At 39.4% G+C, this 24,235-nt stretch overlaps 2 protein-coding genes across 16 annotated transcripts in view; one reads left to right on the plus strand and one right to left on the minus strand.

Moving 5' to 3' along the window:
* The window catches only part of ALB (albumin), a 135,536-nt gene extending 122,445 nt beyond the window's left edge, over nt 1–13,091 (minus strand). For 2 of the 9 annotated variants that reach the window (XM_059922861.1, XM_059922862.1), the window contains exons 1-2: nt 12,265–12,752; nt 8,384–8,629 (exon numbers count right to left, since the gene is read on the minus strand). The gene's annotated coding sequence lies outside the window, so the exon portion shown is untranslated. The other 7 variants (XM_059922866.1, XM_059922864.1, XM_059922867.1 and 4 more) reach the window with 7 other exon arrangements.
* The window catches only part of ANKRD17 (ankyrin repeat domain 17), a 164,390-nt gene continuing 153,022 nt past the window's right edge, over nt 12,868–24,235 (plus strand). For all 7 annotated transcript variants that reach the window (XM_059922851.1, XM_059922852.1, XM_059922856.1 and 4 more), the window contains exon 1: nt 12,868–13,750. In XM_059922851.1, coding sequence (XP_059778834.1) covers nt 13,337–13,750 — 414 coding nt within the window. In that variant the 5' untranslated portion in view covers nt 12,868–13,336. The remainder of the gene's footprint in view (nt 13,751–24,235) is intronic.

The raw sequence follows: 24,235 nt of genomic DNA on the forward strand, positions 1-24,235 counted from the left end.
AAGGTGTTCAGTCTCCGCTAAGGCTCACAAGACAAGCCCAGGAATATTCCAAAAGGAGAAGAGTTGATTATATGGCACTGATTCAAAGCCCTAGTAGGCTACACCATGATTCTTCTCCTGGTTCCAAACAGCACCTTGATCTGTTATAGACTCTAAATCTGTTATAGAACCTTAATCTACAGCCTAGACCAGCTAGAAAGTTCTCTTACTTTGAGGATATTTCAAAGTTGGTAACTCATTAAATAGACTGGAGTAGCGCATCCAAATGTAGTATATTCTACCTATAAAATTCGAAGAGGCTCATCAAGTGCTTTCTTAGTGATATGGGGAAAAGGTGCACCACTTTTCCTATTGTGCTGGAGGGATATCCTGAGATGCTGAGACCACCTGATCCTCAGAAATTTCAGTGAGGTCACAGTTACCTGTATTTTCACTGGAATTTACCTCCCACTCCCTGAAATCCAGTCACCCATTACCATGAGTATATCATCAAAGTAGTTGGCCAGTGTGATGTTATGTAGGATTATGAGATGGTGAGATGGTAAAGGTCTCTGCAGGCTAGACTGTAACCCAGAGCTAGAGAGCTGAAATAGATCAATGAAAGTATATTTGTGTTCCTTCAATGTAAAAACAAACACTTTTTTGGAGTCCTCTTCTTACTGAGATAGAGGGAAAAAAACAATTGCCAGATTAATAGTTATATTCTAACTGATAGAGGCTATGTTGATTTGCTTTATTAAAGAGAGCATGTCTGGAACAGCAGCTGTAACTAGAGTCACTACCTGATTATATTTACAGTAATCCACTGCTATTCTCCAAGACTCATCTGTTCTACATAGGCAAAAGAGGACACATAAATGTGAATAGAAAGAAATCATTGCCACTACATCTTTCAAGTCTTTTATGGTAGCACTAATGCAATTTTCCCAGGAATGCAGCTTTACCTTACTTCCATAAGCAACAATTCTAGTTGGTGGATCACAGTGGCACTCCAAGTCCTGGGGATTCAAGTATGCTAAGAGTCAGCGTCCAGTAATTCCTGGGTATTCCCTTTTTTCAATGAATAGCTTCCAAGTATTGATCAGCTATTGCTACATAACAAATTTTCCCAAAAATCAGCGGTTAACAACAATTATTTGTTCTTGTTCACATTGGTGGGTCAGCTTCCCTAGAAAGGATTAGATAGGTTGAAGAAGCATACACAAATGCCATATGTTATCCTTAAAAACCCAAAGAGGCCCACTGGGTGTTGCTCTTCATTTTTACTGGTAGCTCTGTTCATCTCAGCTGGGCTTATTCATATATCTTAAGTTTAGCTGAGGTGCAAGTTTGCTGGTGTGGGTCTGTTCCACTCTTTTTCCTTGAATATGTGAACTAGCTAGGATGTTTTCTCATGACAGTGATAGAGAGGCAAGAAGTCAAGCAGACATGTACAAACGACACAACGTTACTTCCATCTATATGACCTGGCTAAAACAAATCATATTGCTGGGCCCAAAGTGAGGAAGCAGGAAAATACACTCTGGCTATGGTAAGGACATAGCAAGGATGTGGCTAGAGATAGGGTTAAAGAAATGGGGCCAAGCATTAGTAAGTATCCATGGGTCCCTTATAGAAAGTAAGGAGAAACATTTGCAGCATGTACCTGTGATGCATGTATCTTCTTCATGTGAACATTTCTTGGGGTTCTTAGGGACTCTAAAATGACTCAGGTTTAGAGATTAGGTAAGAAGCTGCAATTTTCAGTATGTTTTAAGTTATATCCAGGCCACCATTTTGCACAATTCAAGGGTGTACAATTCTCACTGTAGTAGGTCTTGTACTCCAGGAGATACCATCTATATAGACTACAATGTAAATGTTGCTAAGAGCTACATGCAATGTGGTAACCCTGGCTATTCTTGTAAGCTGCCTATCTATTTAAGTCCTAAGGAGCTTCCTGGTCAATTTGTCGTTACCAAAGACCTCTCATTCTGATTTCCACTGTAGTCTTACAGTTATGGCAATCACACCTACCTTGCCTCTGTTGCTTAAATGCAATAAATTGGTCTGTACTACTATAGGATTACACCATTTCTATTAAAATCAGAGAGCCTCTTTCAATAGCATTTCCCCCCCCCCCCCACTTTATCCCCAGCCTTTAGATGATGGAAACTAGAGTGTTGAGCTTTTCAAGACTACTGACACTTGTCACTACCTTCTCAATATCTTGATGAAGGGAGTATCCTCTGGGCTCTTCTGGGAGACCATGGAAAGTAGGAGAAAGAGTGAACATGATAAATCACTCAAGTTTTCCTTTCTCCTTAAATCTTTCTATCCCTTCCTCTACATTTTGCTAAGGAACTTCTGATATCTCAAATCCACTTAACATTGTCCACCAGCAAAAATACATTTCAGTCACTCAAGCAAACAAATGATTATAATCACTCCAAAATGACTACATCTAAAATAGTTATAACCATGTAGAATTGAGAATCCTATATCAATAAGTTTGACTCTATCTAAACTTGTATTCTTTTTTCATCTTTATACCTATTTCCGGTTTTCTGGAGCATATCAAAAGCTTGCCACTGTTACACATAGACCTCTTAATGGATTATGACTCTAGTTATAGATCTGGTCTGGATACAAGAAGTGGTAGAGATATGGCATGTGGTAGCTCCCTCAAGTGGGGTTGCTACAGAGATTTCAGGCAGGGAGAGGACAGTCTTAACATAAAGGGAAGAGGGCCTGCTGGTAAGGAATACACAGTGAGGTTTGATGTTTTATGAACCTCAGGGTTATCTGAATTCACCCAAATGTTCTCAGGGTCTCACTGTATCCCAAATAGCCCCTGATTTTTATATATAAGCCCCAGAAATACCGTAAATTCAACCTTCATTTTAATCCTGCAATTTTGAAGATCAGACTCTACATCTTATTTTCAGATATGATTGCTCTGGACCTAAAGATGCAAGTTTCTTTTAGGGCAATTATAGAAGCTCCCTAAAACTCTAATCATGCCTGGAGCCTGGAATTTAAAATCCTGGATTTGTCATGGTCTTCATTTAAGCTTTGTTTGGTATAGTTAAAAGCAGACAACCCACTCCACAAACCTGTGTTCCTCATTCTCATTATATTCACAGGGCTTGCCAAAGTCTTGACATCAGTAGGCACTTCATTCCAGGCAATCACAAGTGAGCACTTAAGCAACAGATTTCCTGAGTCCCACCTACTGATGCCAAAAGGATTCTTGCTTGTTTAAAACCCACTCAGGTCAGATAACCGATCACAAGTTCATATTTTCTTGAGGATGCTGTCTATAGCCACTCTGGTACTACTTTATTGGTCAGAGTTAAGTTGAAGAGAGTAGAATATACTGTGCTTTAAGCAGAAAGGGATATATTATAGGACATTAAATAGCTTATAGAATTATTTTGATGGACAGATGAAATGGATTTTAGGTGACCGTCCAGAATTACAACCCAAAGCCACACCTCAGAATAGGGCCACCAGAGGAGCTACTGGTCCTCCCAAAACCAGAAAGGTGCCTGCCAAGTTGAAACCACCTATATTATTAACTTATATTATTTTCCTTCTCTCTGAAGAACTTTTTAAAACAATTCTTAAATTGATATATCCACTGTATATTCACTATTGGTTATAGGCTGCCAGTTTGCAATGCTTAAGTTGATATATCCATTATATATTCAATACAAATGATATTTAATGCCCTGAGAATATGCTCACATATATTAAGTAAAACAAAAACAAAAGCATGCTAAACAAGCAGCAGCAGCATTCTCGTTTTATTTAAAAATACACCTAAAAAACACTGAAAAGAGTTGGACTAAAATGTCATCAGTGGTTATCTCTAGCTGATGGAATTATATGTTCCTGTGTGTGTGCTTTTCTATATTTTGTTAACGCTCTACAATGAATATGTATTGTTTTTGTATCCAGAAGTAAATTGTTTTTACAAGGTAGAGAATTAACTTGGGTGGCAATGTAGAGGATAAAATGGAGTATAGTAGGATCAGAGGCAGAGAGATTAATAGACTTTTGCAGTAGAATGGATGAAAGATGGTAGAAGTCAAATTAAGGCAGTGGTTGTGAGGCAAAGAAAGTAATTAGGTAGTGAGAACATAGAACATAGAACGAATGAATAGGATTTGGTAATCTTGGATCCATTTAGGTTGGAGATAAAGGCTAAGGAAACATTAAACACTGTAATTCCATTGGTAACCCTGGATCTATATGGGTTGGGGTGGAGATAAGGGATATGAATTCATTAGTCTTATATATGGTAAATGAAATTGTGAACTTAAATGAGATTCCTTAGGGACAGTATATAAAATAGAAATAGGGCAATGGCCAGAATCATGGGGAACTCTTAACATTTAAGAGCCAGAGAGAGGAAGAAAGGCCTATAAAGAATAAGCAGGATTGATTAAAAAGGTAAAGCAACTAGGTTATCATGGAAACTAAAGGAAGGAAGGTTCAAGTAGGAATTGGTCAATGATGCTAGCAGAGAAAGCATCTTGCTTGCTTCTGAAGTTTGCTCCCTGTGAAAGGACCTCAATTAGTTCTGCGTCTTCCTATACACTTGGGGAGATTGAGTGACTTATAAAATTAGTAAATTTGTGAAGAATGTCTGATTTAGCTTTGTCTTCCAACCTCAAAGAACAAGGTTGTCCAGAGACCGAATTCCCATTTGATCCTCCATGCTGTCCCTGTCAAGTGTTGTTGCTAGGAATTGGAGGTATAAATCTGCCTAATTCTGGGGATCAGTTGGCAGGCCTATTTGGTTTTCCCACTACGCAACATCAACCAACTTAACTTTATCAGTAATAAAGTGATATTTTGGCCCCCATTTCTATTCTTTGCTTTATTTCCCAAATTGTTCAGAACCTAGGCAAGAAGAGGGGGATTAGTTTACTGGGACCCACTTGGAAACGGCAACAATTGATGCCAAATTCCACACCAGGTAAGGTAGAGACTGGGAGAGGCTAATGACTTTGGCAATTAGGAAGTAATCATAAATCACTATCTTCCTTAATAAAGTCAAACAGTTTTTCCAAGGAAGGCAATTGAGGAAATGTCTCCATGGAGATTTTGGTGGGACAATGTTAACTACTGCCCCAATCCTTGTTTTGTAAGATTCTCTAAGAATGGAACTATGCCACCCAGGGGACTATATTAGTCAGGGATATTTTAGTTGCACATGTATAAAATGTACCTTGATAGCTTAAATGAGAGCAGCAGGTGTGGGAGGGAAAAAAGACAGAACTTATTGGCCACTTAATTAACGAACAGTGGGTTAGTCTACGATCCTGGATTTCAAATGCTATCTGGACTCTACTCTCTATTACTTATAATGCCTTGGTCTGTTTTTTCTACAGGCATACCTTGTTTTGTTACATTTCACTTTATTGCATTTTGCAGATACTGCATTTTTTAAATAAAAGGTTTGTGGCAACTCCGCACTGAGCATACCTAGTGGCACCACTTTTCCAATAGCATTTGCTCCCTTTGTATCTCTGTGTCACATTTTGTAATTCTCATATTTCAAACTTTTTCATTATTACTATATATGATTTGGTTATCTGTGAAACTACTTTGATGTTACTACTACGACTCGCTGAAGACTCAGATGATGGTAGCATTTTTTAGAAGTAAAGTATTTTTATTTAAGGTATAATGCTTAAACATGCTTAAGACGTAATGCTTTAATATGTTTAAGACATAATGCTATTGCACACTTAATAGACTATAGTGTAAAAATAACTTTTGTAAACACTGGGAAACCAACAAATTCGTGACTCACTTTATTGATATTTGCTTTCTTGTGGTAGTCTGGAACCGAACCTGCAATACCTCCAAGGTACACCTGTATATGGTAAGGTAGGTTTGCTCCCTGTTGTGCCAAAGATGGTCAGTGGGGTCTAGCCTCAGTAAAATTGTTATACATTACTCTGGAGATTGGCTTGGCTCATGTACCTATCTTTACGACAGGGGAAAAGTCACATAATTGACAGCTTTATTACATAAAGGATAGGAATCTCCTGAAAAGATGGACATACAAAAGTGTTTTTCACTACATTCTACCCCTTGGCTACCCGGCACCTCTACTTGTGCTTTTTTCAGTACACAGAATTTTAAAAATGCCCTAGTCTAAGACAATGTAATTATACCATGGACAACTGAAATACTCTCTTCTCCAACAGGAGACATGCCAAAGTCTCATCCAATTTTTCCATCTTGCTCTTGGAAACCAAGAGTTCTAGGTGATATGCATTTCTTAAACCAGGTTTGAATGTAGCACATCATGGTACAGCACGATAAAGATAATTTTATTAGATATTGGTATACACTTAAGGAAAGTAAGGGCACTCTAATTAGCTAGTAGATGAGGTTCTTGGTCAGTTAATACGTCCTTTTTTTTTTTTTTTTTGGCTGTGTTGGGTCTTCGTTGCTGCGTGCAGGCTTTCTCTACTTGAGGCGAGTGGGGGTACTCTTTATTGCGGTGTGCGGGCTTCTCATTGCGGTGGCTTCTCTTGTTGCAGAGCAGGGGCTCTAGGTGCGCAGGCTTCAGTAGTTGCGGCGTGTGGGCTCAGTAGTTGTGGCTTGTGGGCTCTAGAGCGCAGGCTCAGTAGTTGTGGTGCATGGGCTTAGTTGCTCCACAGCATGTGGGATCTTCCTGGACCAGGGCTCGAACCCGTGCCCCCTGCATTGGCAGGTGGATTCTTAACTACTGCGCCACCAGGGAAGTCCAGTTAATATGTCTTGAGTTTGTGCTCTGGAAGGTGCTCCCTGATCCCTTGCCCATACGTAAGAGGGTATTGGAATTAAGCAATCATAGGCCTTTGTTTGCAAGACTTGGTATTTTTTGTCTATACAAGTCTCTTACAATCTTAGTTGGCTGCTGGTCACCTTGCTCTTTGGTAACTCTGGTTTAGAAACCAAAAACAGACATGGTGTGTTATCTGTTTTCTGTCCCTTAGCAATGTGTTACAAGGTTGGAATGCAATGTCTATCCTCCAGTCAACTAAATTAACTATGTATTTCTATTTTGGCCTTTGTATCCAAAATCATAAGCTGAGCAATGAGTTTAGGGATAATGCAGCTAGAATTTATCTCTGTCCACTTGCCTCCAAGTTGTATCTCAGGGAATGGTTCCTCACAATGGGACTAATTTGTCAACCTTTGTCAGATAGGATATACACAGCAAGAGATGCATGAGGTGATCAAGAATCAGGCTTTTTTCAGGGTTCCAATTATATCTTTTACTGAGTTTTCAACTCCTTACCTGTGTTTGCACTAACTTTAGCTCAGGACAGAGAATATGGGTTTTCCAAACCTGTAAATTGCAGGTTTAGTTGATTCTCAGTCACATGGATTACTGAGTACATGCAGAAAGGGGGTGTCTTAGAAATATACAGTTGTTCCTCGGTACTCAAAGGGGACTGGTTCCAGCACCTGCCACAGATAGCAAAATCTGCGGATGCTTGGCTCCAGTAGTCAAACCTCCAGATCTGTGGATTCTGCATTTGCAGATTTAACCATGTATGTGCAGTCCCCCAATACTGAGGGCCACTGTATTTATTTTTAAAAATTCGCACAGTTTAAGGGTCAACTGTATTCTTTCTCCTGCATTCATACAGGCAGCTTGAACTGAAATGTATCCCTTTCTTGTAGGACCTTGCTAATGGACACACTGCAAAATCCTGACATTTTTCTACCAATTCCCCTAAAACGTTAACCTTGATATAGATATTGTCTAAGATCTAAAATTTGACAATTTGCTTGCTTGCTACAACATAGTAAATATTAACGAACCTCCTAGCCAGGGCCAAGGAACTGTTATCACTGTGCATGCCACCTAGACTTACCAGTTTTGCATTTCAGGGTGTGTCATTTGTTGACACTGGTAATATTTTATGTACTAGTCAGGAATAAAAACCCAAACCTTGCCATTTTGAGATTTCTTACTCTTTTCCAGTTTAATAGTCCGTTTTGAATTTCACATTAATTTTGGATGCAAGTTCAGAGAATTCAAAGTTTAACATATTATTAGGCTTTTCTCTCTCTCTAAGAGTTTATCTGGTTGCTGGAGGTAAGTCCTTCACTATCATGGCATTGTTGGAGGGGCATCTGGCCTGCTTGCTGACTAAATTTGTTGCTGTAATGTCTATTGTTGATACAATTTGCAATCTATTCTCTCAAAATGTGATTGTTTTTCCTCTGCCCTTACTTTAGAATTTATGGGTGTGTCTTCTCAATAGGATCCTCTATCCAACCCATGGATTCATACCACAGCCTGTGCCATGAGTTTCAATCACCCTGTACTGCAGCAAGCCTGTGTAAAGCAATTGCGCTCTTACTGTGAATCAAATTTACATACCTCTTAAGGAATTCTGTATCTCCTTTTCAGTTCAGTGTAGTCAAGGAACATGCAGGAGTGGGAGTGGTTATCAATGCTGCCTGGCCATCTGCTTAAACATATTATGTTGCCATTTCTACTTGATTGTAGTTGCCTGTGTTGGGCAAAGTTCCAGGTGGGAAACAGGGCCCAAGCCACAAGCTCCCTGTTTTTGAATTCCGAAGTCTTCCTGGCAGTGTCTATCCCTTACCCCTTAGGGTTTCAACTCTGAGGAGAGAGCCAAGAAATATGTCTCAATTCATGAGCACTTTTTACCTCTTGCAATACCATCGAGACTGCCTCTATTGTCTTGTAATGATTTCTTTCTCAGACATGTTCATGCCACATGGTGACCAAAGGCCACAGATAATTTAAGTTTTTGCTTAACTTCAGCCAGAGTGAGGTGCCTCTTTCTCAATAATGCTAGCCAAAATGGTGAGGTTGTCTCTGATTGGCTCCTTTTGTTAACCTGCCCATTCCTAAACCAATCCCTATGACTGAGGAATTATGGTACTTTGGTTGGCTTGATTCATGGGCCCACTCCTGTGGTATGGGAGTTAAGACCAGGAAATGGATGGTTGCACCTGGAGAAACAAGGGTAGATCTATACTAGTTAGGACAAACTCTCAAATATCAGTGGGTCACACAAAAGAACACATAAGAACTCTAACACAAGTTAATAGGCAGGCAGTTATCCTCCAAGTGAAGATTCAGGAAACCAGAGTCCTTACACCTTGTGGCTTTGCCATCTTCAACACATGGCTTCCAATACAAATGCCTTAAGTTGCTGGGGAATGGGAGATACTGGAGAACTTTTCATGTGATATTTTTTATGGACCAGAGATGCCATAGGAGCACGTCACTTATACTCACATTCCACTGGTTAGAATCTAATTGGCACATCTAACTGGTAAGCCTAATTGCAAAGGAGGCTGGGAAATGTAATCTAACTGTGTGCTCAGAAGAATCTAGTGTCTGCAAGAGTCCACTATTCTGATCACTAAATATCCATTTTACCTCTCTTCCCACATAAAGAACACATCCTACCCAAATAAAGACAACCTAAAAGTTCTATCCAGTTACTAGGTTGGGCTTAAAGTCTAGTTTTTAGGTAATGTGCAGTCCTCTTCATTAGATCCAGATACAACCTATGAATTAAAAAACACAAGTTATCTCTAATATCACCCCAAATTCCAGGAAACAAATTGTACAGTGGTAGATCAGAAACAGGTAACTACAATATGCTCTCATTAGGAAAAGAGAAAACTGTGAGACACTAGGCAATACAGATACATAACAACGATGAAATACTGAGCAGGCATTTTGTGGTCCATCTGCTGTGAGAGTGGAGGAAGTTTTGATGAGATCGCAATCTAGTTTTGTAGAGGAATTTGTTTGTCCTCTGTCTTCTGTATGGCCCAATACTGGCCTCTGAAATGTTTTCTGCCCATTATTCCCCATGGCCACATCCTATGTGAGTACTGGGGAGTTGTAAAGCATTTATGCTCTATTTTCTACTTATGCAAGTTTGGGGTGGAACAGCTGCCTCAAGGTTTTAACACTTGAACAATATTTGAATCAGGTTCATGATTTGATCAGTAATAAAATTCCTTCAAAAATTTAGTCCTATGATCTATTTGCTTCTAGTAACTACACCCCAAGTTCTTACATAATTCTCTAACCCAATTTATTCCTTTGCTTCCTTGCCCCCATGTCAGTTTCTCAAGAACTTCATCCCAGCCTCCTTGAGGCCATCGAAAATAATGGCCTTGGATGGAAAGGCCAAAGCCTTGATCTGATTTTTGTTCCGGGACTAAATCTTGGGAGGACTGTACTCAAGGCCTCTTCTAGTTTCATTCCTGGTCAAGAATTCCAAATATTCCTATGCACTTTCATTTCTGCAATTGTTTCCTGAGCTTATCTCTTCAGCAAAGTCTTGCTAAAAGTAAAATGCTAAAATGCAAAATACAGTATTACTTATACTCTTTTGAACTATTTCCTCTTGAGATTGTACTGAGCTACAGTCTCAATAGGTAGGTAATAGTTTTACCACCCATTTTGCCACTGCAAAACATGGGTCTCCTTCCAGCCTCTGATACCAGTTTCTCCAACATCTGCTGCATCATCAGTAAGCCAATACAGCATATTTTATAACATAAAAATATGGGGTACTGTCTAAGCAGTACCCCACTTCCAGCACCAATTTCTGGGTTAGTCATGGTCATTCTAGCTCCTGTAACATATGAATTCTCAAATCTCAACTTTCTCTCTTACAAGAAGTCCAAAAAGCAGTGTTTCTAATTTGGAGGTGTCTGTCTTCCAAGTAGTAATTTAGCCACTCATGCTCCTTCTCTCTTCTGGCGCTGGCATCTTCAGAATACAGTTTTTAAGATCACCATACTCACTAGCTTCAAGTTGGTGGACAAAGAGTGAAGATGGAAGGACTTCATTAAGCCTGGAAATGAGCATGTCACTTCCATTTACATTTCACTGGCTAAAAGTCATTCACATGACCACAAATAACTAAAGGGAAGTTGGTATATTTAGTCTAGCTGTAGCCCAGGAAGAAGAAATAAGTTTCATGAATGACTAATCAAGTCTCTGTTACAAGGTTCTAAAAGGAAAAAAAATGCTACATAAAAAGAACAGAAAGTCACTCCAGGGGCTTTGTCCATTCTAATAGGTGTGACCTTATTCTAATAGTTCCAACAAAATAATCATTTCCCTATTATATAAAAGAGTAAGAATTCATTTTCTTCTAAATAATGGGATTACTTCAAACAGAGTATTTGTGATGGTGTGATAGGTACATAAGTTAGATTGCACAGGGTTAATAACTGAAATTCAGATAACAAAAAGACATTGAATGTAGAATACTCTTTAAAGCTTGGTTGTGATGGAAAGGAAACAGAGTGGAACCACAAATGTAGAGGACTGAAGACAGAAAGGATAATAGAAGAGAACTCAGGGATTGGAACTAGAGTACAGACGGATAATTCATCTTATATAAGAGCAGGGAGTGTCTCATTCCTCTGATATTGGAGGAAAGGAAAGATTCAGAAGTACCTAAGTTTCTAGTATTTGGAAAATTGAAGGAGTTTGTGCCTAACAGCATCGATCTTCTTGTGAAGTTTGAAGTAAAGTCACATAATGAAATGTGGTTGGGATTTAAAGACTGCAAAAGTATTCTGGTGGGAAGGGAGAAAAAGGTGCTGAAGAATATATAAGAAGGAGGGAGGAATCCAGCTGAGGTTAAGACCTAAATCTGTAATGTTAAGATACATAATGTAGTGTACTGTTCTGCACAGAACTTAGCAACCACTGTAGGAGAGGAACAGGCAGATGATTAGCACTTCGTGTGTATATTTACTATAACACTTATTACACTGTAAAGCCCCAGGAAGCAGAGACTTAGATTTTGTAAACTATGCACACAGTAGGCACATGATGAATTTTTGCTTGAATGAATTGATTCAATCATTGCCAATTCTGCCATAGTACTCTGTAGAGTACTGGCAACTGCCCACATTTCATATGGTATGCCAGTGTTAAAAAGAAAAAAAAAAGGCTAAAAAAATTCAGGCATACTCAGCTAAACTTAGCAGTCTTAAAACGGCAACTATGTCAGCTGAGACATACTTTTTATCTTGTGCCAGTACATCTTTCTTTGATGTTTCCTTCATTTTCCTTATGCTACTGTGTTCTTGCTGAACCTGAAAGGGATAATTCTGAGTTCAATAAGCTACGTTATTATTCCAAAAGTCCTGAAAGTTCTTCAGACACCTACAACTGAACTCACAACCCCCATCACAATATTCCTTTCAAGAGATTCACAGACAAGGATGATTACTTATGATGCTTACTTCACAGATAAAAAGCTGAGTAGGTGAGGGGTGGAAGGACTAAATCGGGGTCATTCACTGAATCGTCTGCAGAGTTTGGCACAGATTCTGCTTCCTTCTCCTGTCTTCTCCCCTTTGGAAACTTCAGAGTTGTAGTGATCTCAGACTTCACTTAGTCGAACTCCTTTATGTTACACAGGTGTAAGCTCAGGTTCAGGAAGTCTGACCCAAGACTTAGTCAAAGTAGGCTCTTTCCTTTACACGACGCCATCTCTCAAGATCCACAGCCCTAACTCACCATTTGGCGGTAGAAAAAATGGCCAGAAACGAAACTACGTACAAGAGTCCAGAACCAGGCTCCACCTCCCGGATCAGGCAGTCCGGGCCTCCAGCTAACAAAGCGTCTGGTCCGTGCCTCGGTATGGGCTCCCCACCCGGCCCGGGCTGCTCCTCTCCAGCCTGCCCGCCCGCCCCCCCACACCGCAGCACTGCCCGCCCGCGGGGGCCCAAGACCCGACCCTCGAAATCTCACTTTCGTCTTTCGGCCACCCGCGCGCCACCGCTCAGGCGACGGCTGATGGCGTCACCCGTACTTCCGCCTGCGGCTGCGTTCTAGTCACCAGCGAGGAAGGAAGAAGGGAGGTCTGAAGGGTCTGTGTGCGGGGGAAATAGCGAGGAAAGAGAAGAAATCCGGGTGTAGCGGGCGCTACGGCAGTAACCGCGGCCCTCCTCTGTCCCCGGCGTCCCCCCATCGGAAGTCGCCCTAGGCACACTTCCCCCGACTTTGGGTAGTCTCCCCTCCGCTTGATCTCCCGACACCCTGGTCTCCCTCTTCGCCTCTAACCACCCCCTCCTAGCTCCCTCACGCTCCCTCCCTCTCCCTCCCTCCCATCGTCAGGCTCCCCGCCCTCAGTATCGCGAGACGAGGTGAGAGCTGGCGGAGCGGCGGCGGCGGCAGCAGCAGTAGAGGTGACCGAGGCGGTGGCGGCGGAGGCGGCACCGAACGCTGTGTTGGCCCCGGTGCGGCCGAAGTCGCGGTAGAGCGTAGCCCCCACGCCCCTCCCCCGTCCGCGCCCTCCCTCTTTCCCCGGAGATGGAGAAGGCGACGGTTCCGGTGGCGGCGGCGGCGGCGGCGGCAGCTGAGGGAGAAGGGAGCCCCCCGGCGGTGGCGGCTGTGGTGGGCCCCCCCGCGGCTGCACCGGCGGCGGAGGTCGGCAGCGGCGTTGGCGGCGGCGGCGGCGGCAGCGGGGCTCGCTCGGCCTCGTCTCCTCGTGGGATGGTGCGAGTCTGCGACCTGCTCCTGAAGAAGAAGCCGCCGCCGCAGCAACACCACAAGGCCAAGCGTAACCGGACTTGCCGACCCCCCAGCAGCAGCGAAAGCAGCAGCGACAGCGACAACAGCGGCGGCGGTGGAGGCGGTGGCGGCGGAGGCGGCGGCGGCGGCACCAGCAGCAACAACAGCGAGGAAGAAGAGGACGACGACGACGAGGAAGAGGAGGTTTCTGAGGCAAGGGCCTGGTTTCAAGGGAAGGAGGGAGGAAGGGAGCGTAAAGGGTAGGGGCCAAAGGTGGGAGGGGACTTGCGGTGGGACAGATTCCTGTGGGCTTGATCTGTCTTAGGGGCCAGGCTTTCTTTCCACTGCCCCCTTTCTTTCCCGGCCGAAATTGTGAGGTGTGGACATGTGGGGGAGGGTAGCTGACACGTGGGGGTGGGAGGACCACGGAGTGCACAGAGTTGGTGAACAGCACGTTACCCTGGCATGGTTCGCTCGGTTTAGGATGGAGGGAATCGCTTAGATTCCCTCTTTGCACAGCCGGCGGGGTCGGCCTCGGGCCAGTAGGGCCGTGTTACTCCTGGGGCGGGGGCGGGACCAAAGCGGGAGGGGTAAGATAATAGGTAGATGAGTCTCGTCAGGAACGACTAGGAGGTTGGTCAATTTCTCCCGCTTGTGAGGTTGGAGGGGAGCAGTTTTGGGGGGAGGCAAGGGTGTAATGGACTCAGAGCTAAGTATTTGTGTATGTGAGAGACACGTGAGAAGCTGTACTTTTCCATACTGTTCTGCTGCAGTTTTTTTTTTTTTTTTTTTTCATAACTATTGTGGCTGCTGAAGTAACCTTCACTTCCTCAATCTCTCAAGGATTTTGGATGAACTGATCTTATGTCCATATACATTTATATGTAACTCAGTGGTTGAAAACTATGTTTGATCCTGACATGTCATACTCTTACATTTTCAAATGCTTCCTTGGTGAGGAAGAATTAAGCCAGGCCCTGTTGCTTTCCACATAACGTGAGGCAGCTGAAGAGTCTGCTTTGGAGGCAGGCTTGGTTGTGGTGAGTTGGAATAGGAAGGCCTCTTGGTTTGTCCTAGTGATCTGGTTTCATAATAACTGTTTATAATTTTTCCTGGGTCCACAGACAGGCGGCGTTGCAGGACCTCATTCTTCAAAGAAGACCATTTAACCAAAACTCAGTAAAACGTACCAACCATACTGAGAACAAGAGAAGAGGAGTTAGCCTTACTAGTTAGCAGCTCTTTTGTAACTCTTTTGTCCACTCCCTGAAATGGAAGCTCGAAAATCTTGATCTGAAGAAAGAAGTTGTAACTTAAGGTAGCAGAAGGAAAGCAGCTTTAAAGGCTGATTATAAATTTACTTATAAGAGAGAACAACTGAATTATCTAGAAGTACCACTTGCCATTTATTCTTTTTCACAAGCACTGCTAATTTTGGTACAAGGCTGGTTTTTCGAAAATTGCATTATTGGAACTTGGGTTCCCTAATTTCAAATAGGGAAATACCTTTTAAAGAATTTGAGACTTGTCTGTTAGTAGAAGACCAGATTCTCTTTTACCTCAGACTGGATGAAGTTATATCGGTAGAGATGTAATAAATAGTTCGTGTATGTATACCAAAAAGATGGACACTCCCTGCTATTTCATTTAGCCTACTGAATTCTAAGGGGAGGTTTGTATTGATAGATTTTGTATTGACCTACTTGGGTGTTTCAGGATAGTGTGTTGCTCAGCCTGCATATGAAACAGTGAAGAGAAGGATGTGACAGGATCCTTATTTCCAGTAAAATCTTTTATATGGTAGTTAGAATCATTCAACTGTATTATTTTTACAGAGATGAGAAACATTTTAGAGATAATCTCATCTAACCCTTTTATTTTAAAAATGAGGAAAATGAGAGTTTTTTTTTTTTTTTAAAGGAAACTGGTTGTGGTGGTAGCAGCAAAAGTGGAAATCGGAGTTTTCTAATGGTTCAGACCAGTATACTTTTCATGACAATTTATTCCCTGTATCTCCCTTCTGACATTTTTCAAAAAGTAGGCGGTCAATTGCAAGGTAACACAATCATGCAGCTATGGGCAAAATACCAATATTTTATTAAGATTTAAAATTCTCAGATAAAATATCACGCTCTGGTTTGGAACTCAATATGAAGTTGAGTGCAGTACTTACTGAAATATTATTCTCTAAACTTCACATACCTAGATAGTTCTGTCCATTGGAATTGAGCCTAATAAGCAAAACTTTTAGTAATTCATTAAATCATGTAGAATAGGCTTAAGTTTGTAGGTGTGTTAGTTTTGTGAGTTGGGTTTGTTTTCCTTGGAAGATAGGAATGGTACATGTTGACTGATCAACTAGGGGAGTGTTTTCTTTATTTTTAATATGCTTTATTTTGTCTTCTGTACAGTGATGTAAACAGTGGCTTCGTCATTTGTTATGGAGCTGAGTCAGGAGAAATAAGTGGAAGAAAGCACAACCATTTGTATAAATCTATACAGGTACATGATGAGGGATAAGCAGACAGAAGGACAGTATGTCTCTGCACCTGCCTCCATCCTTGACCAGAATAGAGAAATAAATGAACATAATTGTCACTGTACACTATAAGCTAAATGGATGAGTTGTGCAGTGTTTTTCATTTCATTACCATTTTATTGACATGTTAGCAGAAGTTTAACTTTCTAGAGCTAGGAAATCTTGTGGCTAATACTTAATTGTACTTACGTCCTTTCTGTTATTGGCTACACAATGGAAAATATGGATAACGTCTTTGAGATTATCCTTCCAATAAAAATCATTGAAAAGTTAAGAAGGAATAAGAAAGGTTATAGTTTTGGGGTATTTAACCTACAAAAGTGGAGGATAATTTAACAACAATATATATGTTTACTTCGATGAAACGCTAGCTGGATATTTTGTATATCTGCTGAAAGAGGGAACACTGGAAGGAAAGGAGATTCAATTTAAATAAAAGCTTTATTTGAATGTTCAAGAACAAGAATCTAATTTTTACTAAACGTTAGTGTAGGTTATTGAGAATTGGATTTTCTCTTCAGTATTTCAGAATACGGATAATCATGTTTTAGATAATTTGTGTAACTTCAGATATTCCTTTACCCACCTCCCCAATCTGATGCAAAACCTTAGATCAAAAATTGAAAATTGCAGTAATTTTCTCAGCTTTCAATGGATGACTAACCAATATGGAAAATAGAAATGTATTTCCTAACATAAAGGTTGTAATGCACATCTTTTCTGATTAGTGGATTAAATTAATTAAATAGCTTGCTCAAATATTACAAGAAAAAAATGTTGAAATTGCAAGAGTTGATAGTCCATTTCAGAATCAACGTTGCATTCTATTGAATCTATTTTCAAATGTAAATTGAATGGCATCAGTGTTGGCTAAAGCAGAATTCAAAATGGAAAAAGCTTGCTATTGAAGGTAGAACTCATGTTCAAAAGTAACATTTCTGTTAAAGATGCATAAAATATTAGTACAGTAGGAGTTGATCAGAATTCCATCTATATTTGGTAGGTAACTTGAGGCTTTAAATTTAAGTAACAAACCTCGTGAAGAAATTTCAGACAAGGAGAGCCAGTAAATAAGTTAGTACTGACTTATTCATTCACTTTTGAAAGGATTTGCATGGCCAGGGAGAATCTGTTTATAGACAAACAGGAAAGAGGTAGGGTTGAGAAAAGAAGGAGAAAGAACAATTATTTAAGTAGATTGCGTTTCTTCAAGTTCACTTCCAAACCTTTTTTTGTTAGTTTTTTAATAGAAAAATGCTAAGTTCTTCTGCTGTAATGGTAGAATCCCAGATTAGCCCAGAGAAGCTTATTTGTTCCCCAGTTTCATCTCTTAATTGATGAAGCAGTATTTGTAAATAAGATGTTAAGATCTTTGAAACAATAGTTCTGTCATAATTATCTTGTCTCCTATTCTGCTTAAGCATAGTACTTAATAAATTTTTTCAGTAACTAAGGAGGATCCAGAATTCATTTGGGAAACCAGGAGGAGGCATAGAGTTTCTTCCGTCCTTCTTGGATCCACAGCTGCTGAATAACTGAAGTTTGGATTTTAACATCTTTCAATTACTTAATTACTTCTTTTAGTGATGGTGATCTCTCATAGGTATTGAGGGAAAGCCATTTAAACCAAGACATTGATTGTTGAATGCCTGATAAGTATCTTAAGCATCCTAGATATATTTACATTTTAAAAACATAATAAAAACAATTACTTAATCCGTGCCTAATGTGTGTCAAGTCTAACATAATGGTTAAGAGCAGGAATGGAGCTTGGATTCATATCTTTGGTCCATCACACTACGTTTGTGATCTTGGGCAAGTTACATAACCTCTCTCCAGTTTCCTTATATGTTAATGGTGATAATAGTAGATTCTATCTTATAGCATTGTTTTGAGAATTAAATGAGTTAATACAGTTTTCATGTATTCCCATTTTCACCCTTACACTGTGGTGTCGTCATATTTGTTTCATTAGTCATAAATGTTTGGAGTTTCTACTATATGGTAGGAATTTTGCTGTACTGAGTAAGCAACGGTGAGCAAAACTATTTTAAGACATTGATTTAAAAATACACCAATGATTAAATATAAGTTTGAGGAAGTATGAGAGTGAAAACAAATGGTTAAATGTATATCCTGAATAAAGTATGTGAGAAGTATACAAATGTTTGGAGGGGATATTCATACTCATTTTAAAGGCAAAGATACTGGGTTGGAAGGGTTTTAGGTAACTTCATCAGGGTCACGTAGCTGATAAGTGGCAGAGCGGGACTTAACCTGTGTTTGTTTGATTCAAAGCCTGCCTATTCATTCACTCATTCATATGCTCTGGTATGCCATATGATGTTGAGTGCGACATCAGTGATGTGGGCATTTCAGATAAGTTAAAACAAACTCAGATGGCATAGGAGAAGATACTTTTTGGCAGTAGGACAACCACTGAAGACAAATTAGCTACGCTGAGCTTTTCTTTTCTTGTTCTGAAAAGCTCATTGAAAAAAAAAGAAATACAGATAAATATATTCATATTTCCACCATTTAGAATTAACAGTTGTTAACAGAATGAAACTTTATAGTGCAAACCACCTTGTCTAGAGGCAATCTTTTTGCTTCTCCCTGCCTTTCAAGACATGCTTTTTAAGGTGATCTTAGAAAAAAAAAATTTCCTTTTAAATAGGAGATGTTAACCTGGGGTCTGGATAGGCTGTGAATACCCTGGAGTTAAACCCAAGATTTTGTTGAAGGTGCTTATAAGTTGTTGTTGTTGTTGTTTTTCTTTTCTTCCCTTAACCTGTAGTATATGTGTAAAACTTTCATTAGATACCATACTCAGAAGTATATGACCACCTCCTCCCTCCTTCCTACCTTGTTATTTTGAAACATTCTCACTGCCATGGTTGTGGGAAATCAGGCGAGCATTTATATGGATTGTTTAGAATTGGGAAACTTGCTTCTAAGGTAATGTGGTAATGAAGAGGCATATTTGTGTTGTGAAGTAGGGGGGTCGCAGATTTATCTGTTCTTTCTGTTAAATTAGCCCTATGCCTACTCTCTCTTCTCTTAAATCCTCATATTTTGCCTTTTAATCGATGAAGCATTTTCATCTAGTCTGCTATGTTCTGTCAGATCCAAAGAAGAAACCTTGTCTTACACATCTCTCTATCTCCTACTGCACCGTACCGTGTGTGTTATTAATAAGTCATAGCGTCTTACCTTTGCTAGGATTTGGTGCAGTCAGATCTCTGAAGTAAAAATAGTTTATAAATATATCTTATTTAGTTACTTTGGACATATTTGGGACCTCAAGTCTTTTTAATTTTTTTAAAGATTTCTTTTCTTCTTTTTTCAAAATATTTATGTATTTATTTATTTGGTTGCATTGGGTCTTAGTTGCGGCAGGCAGGCCCCTTAGTTGTGGCTTGCGGGCTCCTTAATTGTGGCTCGCCGGCTCTTTAGTTGCAGCATGTAGTCTCCTTAGTTGTAGCCTGCGAACTCTTAGTTGCAGTGTGCATGTGGGATCTAGTTCCCTGACCAGGGATCGAACCCGGGCGCCCTGCATTGGGAGCGCAGAGTCTTATCCACTGCGCCACCAGGGAAGTCCCTGGACCTCAAGTCTTAAGGTAACAGAACTTGGTTGCAGCTATTTATGGTGGACCCCTGTCAGATGCTTTTATTGGATTCTAATTACTCAGTTTAGTCTAGTCATTAACGTCATCAACCTAATTGGAGTTAGTATTGTGAAAGTTTTAACTGTTGAATAATCATCAAAGCAGTACATTTTGAGTCCCAGAAATTCACTAGACTATTTGCTAGACTGCTTCTACTAGCATCCAAATTAGACCATCAGTTGACTAGGAGGTTGATTTTTAGGCCCTTGAGAGTATTTGCACTTATGACAGTATATTCTGCATTTTTGTAAGGATAATTTAGTGGCTTAGGAAATGTGGATATAATGAGCTTCCTTATAATTTTTCTGTACTTGACCATAGACAAAAAGGAATTTTCACTTCCTAATGGTATGTGAATTAGTGCCTGCTGATACCACTTATATTTTTGTTAGGACCGATAGGGGGCACCAACATCCATGGTAACCTATGCCAAATCTGACTAACTTCCTTCAGCTTTTACCTTTTGGAAAAAAAAAACAAGTCATTAGGGAATAGAAGGTGAAGGGTAAATATGAATACTCCTTCTAGTGCCTGGAGCCTTACCTTTCTGGTAGAGTTATGCCTATCCATTTGCCACCCAGAAGCAAAATACCCTTCCTGACTTAATGGTGTTTTTACTTCTTAACTTTTTTTTTCTTTTGTCTTTAGAAACTATTCTTATCCAGTCATGAGGGGAAGTGGAATTGTAGAGCATTATAGGTATCATTTTATCATGATTTGTAATTTGGGGTTTTAATTATTGAAAAGGGACATGGTGAAAATTTGATCTTCCCCAAGAATGCTATGCAAAAATCAATATAGACTTAATTATTGAAAGCATAACTTAGGTTGACTTCTGTCATCCTATGAAACTCGTAAACATTACCTGATCTTTTTAGAGTTGACTTTTTATGTTTACTTCAGGGTGAAACTAGAGATAAAAGAGGGTCAGGTGGAAAAACATGTAACTATCACAGTACTTTAGGAATTCCTTTTGGAGCCAATATTATTAGTGTTCTTATAGATAATTTTGATATATAATAAAATCTTTCTCAAAGTATGCAGATAGATCATATTGAATTGTACTGATGGGAATGGACAACAAGATTATTGAGAATAGATTGAAATTTTTAAATAGGTTTATATGAGTCATGGGTAAAAAAATGTGCTTTTTTGATTAAATGGTCTGAAACAAAGCATGCTTTTTCAGTAGAAGTTCAACATAACGTTAAACAAGATTAAATAAGGTATTAGAGATAACCAAAGTCATAATTCTAATTTTAAACAATGCTAAGATACATCTGCAAAAAATAGATTATATATATTTCTGCCTGCTGTACCATGAAAATGATGACTAAAAGTAGGGAAGTTCTAGAGAAAGAGTTTAAAAATGATTGGAGGGTGAGGGATGGAATCCATGATCAAGGAGGACTGCTGATTATCCTTAATTATATTCTCATTGCTCTTATTATTTAATGTTCAAATTAACCAGTTACTCAAACTGAGTCACAACATGAAGAAAAACGTGAGGTGTATTAGTGTTATTTCAATTTTGAAAATAAGTAAACTCCTCATTTCTCATTTCTTGAGATTATTTGAAAGTATAGACTAGGCATGGCAAATTTATGAAACTAGTTTGTAGCTGTGCATCTCTAGTAGGGCATATTCCCCTCCCGAGCTATCATTTGGTCTCATTTAATCTTTAATATTTTAATCCTCCCTGCCCCCCAGTAAAAAAGAAAGGAACGGAAAATAAAAAAAGAAAAGTGAAGAAATGAAAGACCTATCCTAAAATTAATTCTTGGCTTGGTCTTTCCTCGTGGAGTGTTTTTTAATTAAAGAACATTTGAATGAAAAATATTTCAGAGAGATCTGTGGAAAAATTGGTTTCGTCAGTTTTGAATTTGGAATAAAAAAATATTAACATGAAGTTCTGTTTTCCTTTTCTTCTTTCCTATTGCCCTAAATCTGAAACCTGAGAAGAAAAGGAAGTCTTCCTGTTTGTGTTACACCAAATCTGTTTTCAGTTCAGTCTTTGACCCCATTATTGTCTTTTCCCTTCTCTGTGCCACATTTCCCTCTTGTTTTTTATATGAAGTTAATAACAAAAATAGTCCTGTTGCAAAGCCTCTAGTGTAGTTCTTACTAGTGTGAGATTTGGTATAGGAGTTGATTCTTTTACTTGCCAAACATTTATTCTGTATCTACTATGTGTGGCTGTTTTTACTATATAATAATCTCAAACATTTCCTTCTCAGGGAATATGAAAAAGTTAGCTATATTTAAAATCATAGCTCTATATAGTTAGTAAAACTTTTAAACTTGCATACACGAAAACTTAACACAGTGATGGAATTCTGTTTTTTATGATTTTTAGAAGATAAGTATCACTATTAGTATATTTTTCTAACTAAGTTTATTTAAGAGGCATTATTGAGACCTAGCATAATCACTTAGGAATTTTGAGGGTTTTGAAGAAATTGAGACATTATTCCCAGCTTCATAAAATTTAAATCTTGTTGAGACAAAATTAATAATAATTTAAAACTGTGAGGATGATTTTAATCCTGTATGATTACTTTACTTGGGAGTCTAACAGTTTTCAATGTATCTGTGTGCCTTTAGAATTGGTCTCATTATAGGGATTGTTCTGTTTTTGCATACTGATAGTGTAGACTTTACATCTTTTATGAGTGTCTCTTGGAATACTCACTAATTTTGGGTTTTTTTTTTTTATTTAAAAAATTTTTTTAAAAGGAGGCCTGTTATGTGATACTTTTTTAGAGTGTCTGTGACTACTAAGTTACACCAAAGAAACATTGATTCTAATTTTACCCTGAAGATTTTGTAGTCAGAAAAGAGGTAGCTATACTAGTATACTTATGGTTGCTGCAGGTAGAGATGGGTTAAAGTATGAAAAGTTGAGTTACAGGACAATATCAAGTGCAGTGTTAAATATCTTTTAAATTAGATCTTAAATACAGTGTTTCTGTAATTAAACATTATTAATTAAGCATACATATTTGTAGAAACTTACACATATTTGTAGAAAATTTGACAAAATCAAAAAATATCTAAGGGATACAAAAATCACCTAATCTTTTTTCCAGAATTAATCATTATTATTTGAAATCATCTTTGCATTCTTTTTTTTCTCAGATAATGATTACATATTTATTTAACTGTAAAAACTAGTGATGCTTGTTTTGTAAAAAAAAAAGGAGTCTTCTAATACATGAAGGTTTTATCCAACTCTTAGAATAAATGCTGCTAACAGCTTGGTGTATATCAAATGGTCTAGTTTCTTTGTTGGTGCGAGTGAGTTGAATGAGAGAGAAGGTGTGGGTGTGGGTATGTGTGTGTGTGGGGGGGTGTGTGTCAGAGAGTATGTTAGGATTTGGCTCGTTCTCATTTACTTATGAATGTTTCACAGTATGATGTTCATAATTTATTTGATCTTTTATGTTGGTAGACAGATTGTTTTCAGTACATTGCTATCACATATACATTGCTGAAGTGAACATCCTTTTACAGTTATTTATTTATTTTTTTTGGCTGTGTTGGGTCTTCGTTTCTGTGCGAGGGCTTTTCTCTAGTTGCAGCAAGTGGGGGCCACTCTTCATCGCGGTGCGCGGGCCTCTCACTATCGCGGCCCCTCCCGTTGTGGGGCACAGGCTCCAGACGCGCAGGCTCAGTAGTTGTGGCTCACGGGACTAGTTGCTCCGCGGCATGTGGGATCTTCCCAGACCAGGGCTCGAACCCGTGTCCCCTGCATTGGCAGGCAGATTCTCAACCACTGCGCCACCAGGGAAGCCCCTACAGTTATTTTTGAGTACAAAAGTACTTCTTTGGAATGGATTCCTGGAAATGGAATTTAAGGGCCAGAGGTTATTCACGTGTTAATTTGATAAATGCTCCCAAGTTTTACTTCCATCAACAGTGTTTAAGAATGCTACTGGGGGCTTCCCTGGTGGCGCAGTGGTTGAGAATCTGCCTGCCAATGCAGGGGACATGGGTTCGAGCCCTGGTCTGGGAGGATCCCACATGCCGCGGAGCAATTAAGCCCGTGAGCCACAACTACTGAGCCTGCGCGTCTGGAGCCTGTGCTCCGCAACAAGAGAGGCCAGGATAGTGAGAGGCCCGCGCACCGCGATGAAGAGTGGCCCCCACTTGCCACAGCTAGAGAAAGCCCTCGCACAGAAACGAAGACCCAACACAGCCAAAAATAAATAAATAAATAAATAAATAAATAAATAAATAAAGGAGTTCCTTAAAAAAAAAAAAAAAAAAAAAAGTCTGTTTATAAAAAAGAATGCTACTGGATTTGATCATCTTAGTTTTAAAAATCTGTTAAACAAAAAATAGTGTTTTGTTTTTGTTTTCCTTATTACTGTTGACATTGAGCAAATTTTCCTGTTTATTTTTTATTTGGATTTCTTTTGAAAATTTCCTGTTTTATCTATTATTAGAGTTGTTACTTATTATTCTATTAGAGTTTTTTGTTTCTTAGTG

This window comes from Balaenoptera ricei, chromosome 5 (assembly GCF_028023285.1).
Source record: "Balaenoptera ricei isolate mBalRic1 chromosome 5, mBalRic1.hap2, whole genome shotgun sequence".
In the NCBI taxonomy this organism is placed as follows: domain Eukaryota; kingdom Metazoa; phylum Chordata; class Mammalia; order Artiodactyla; family Balaenopteridae; genus Balaenoptera; species Balaenoptera ricei.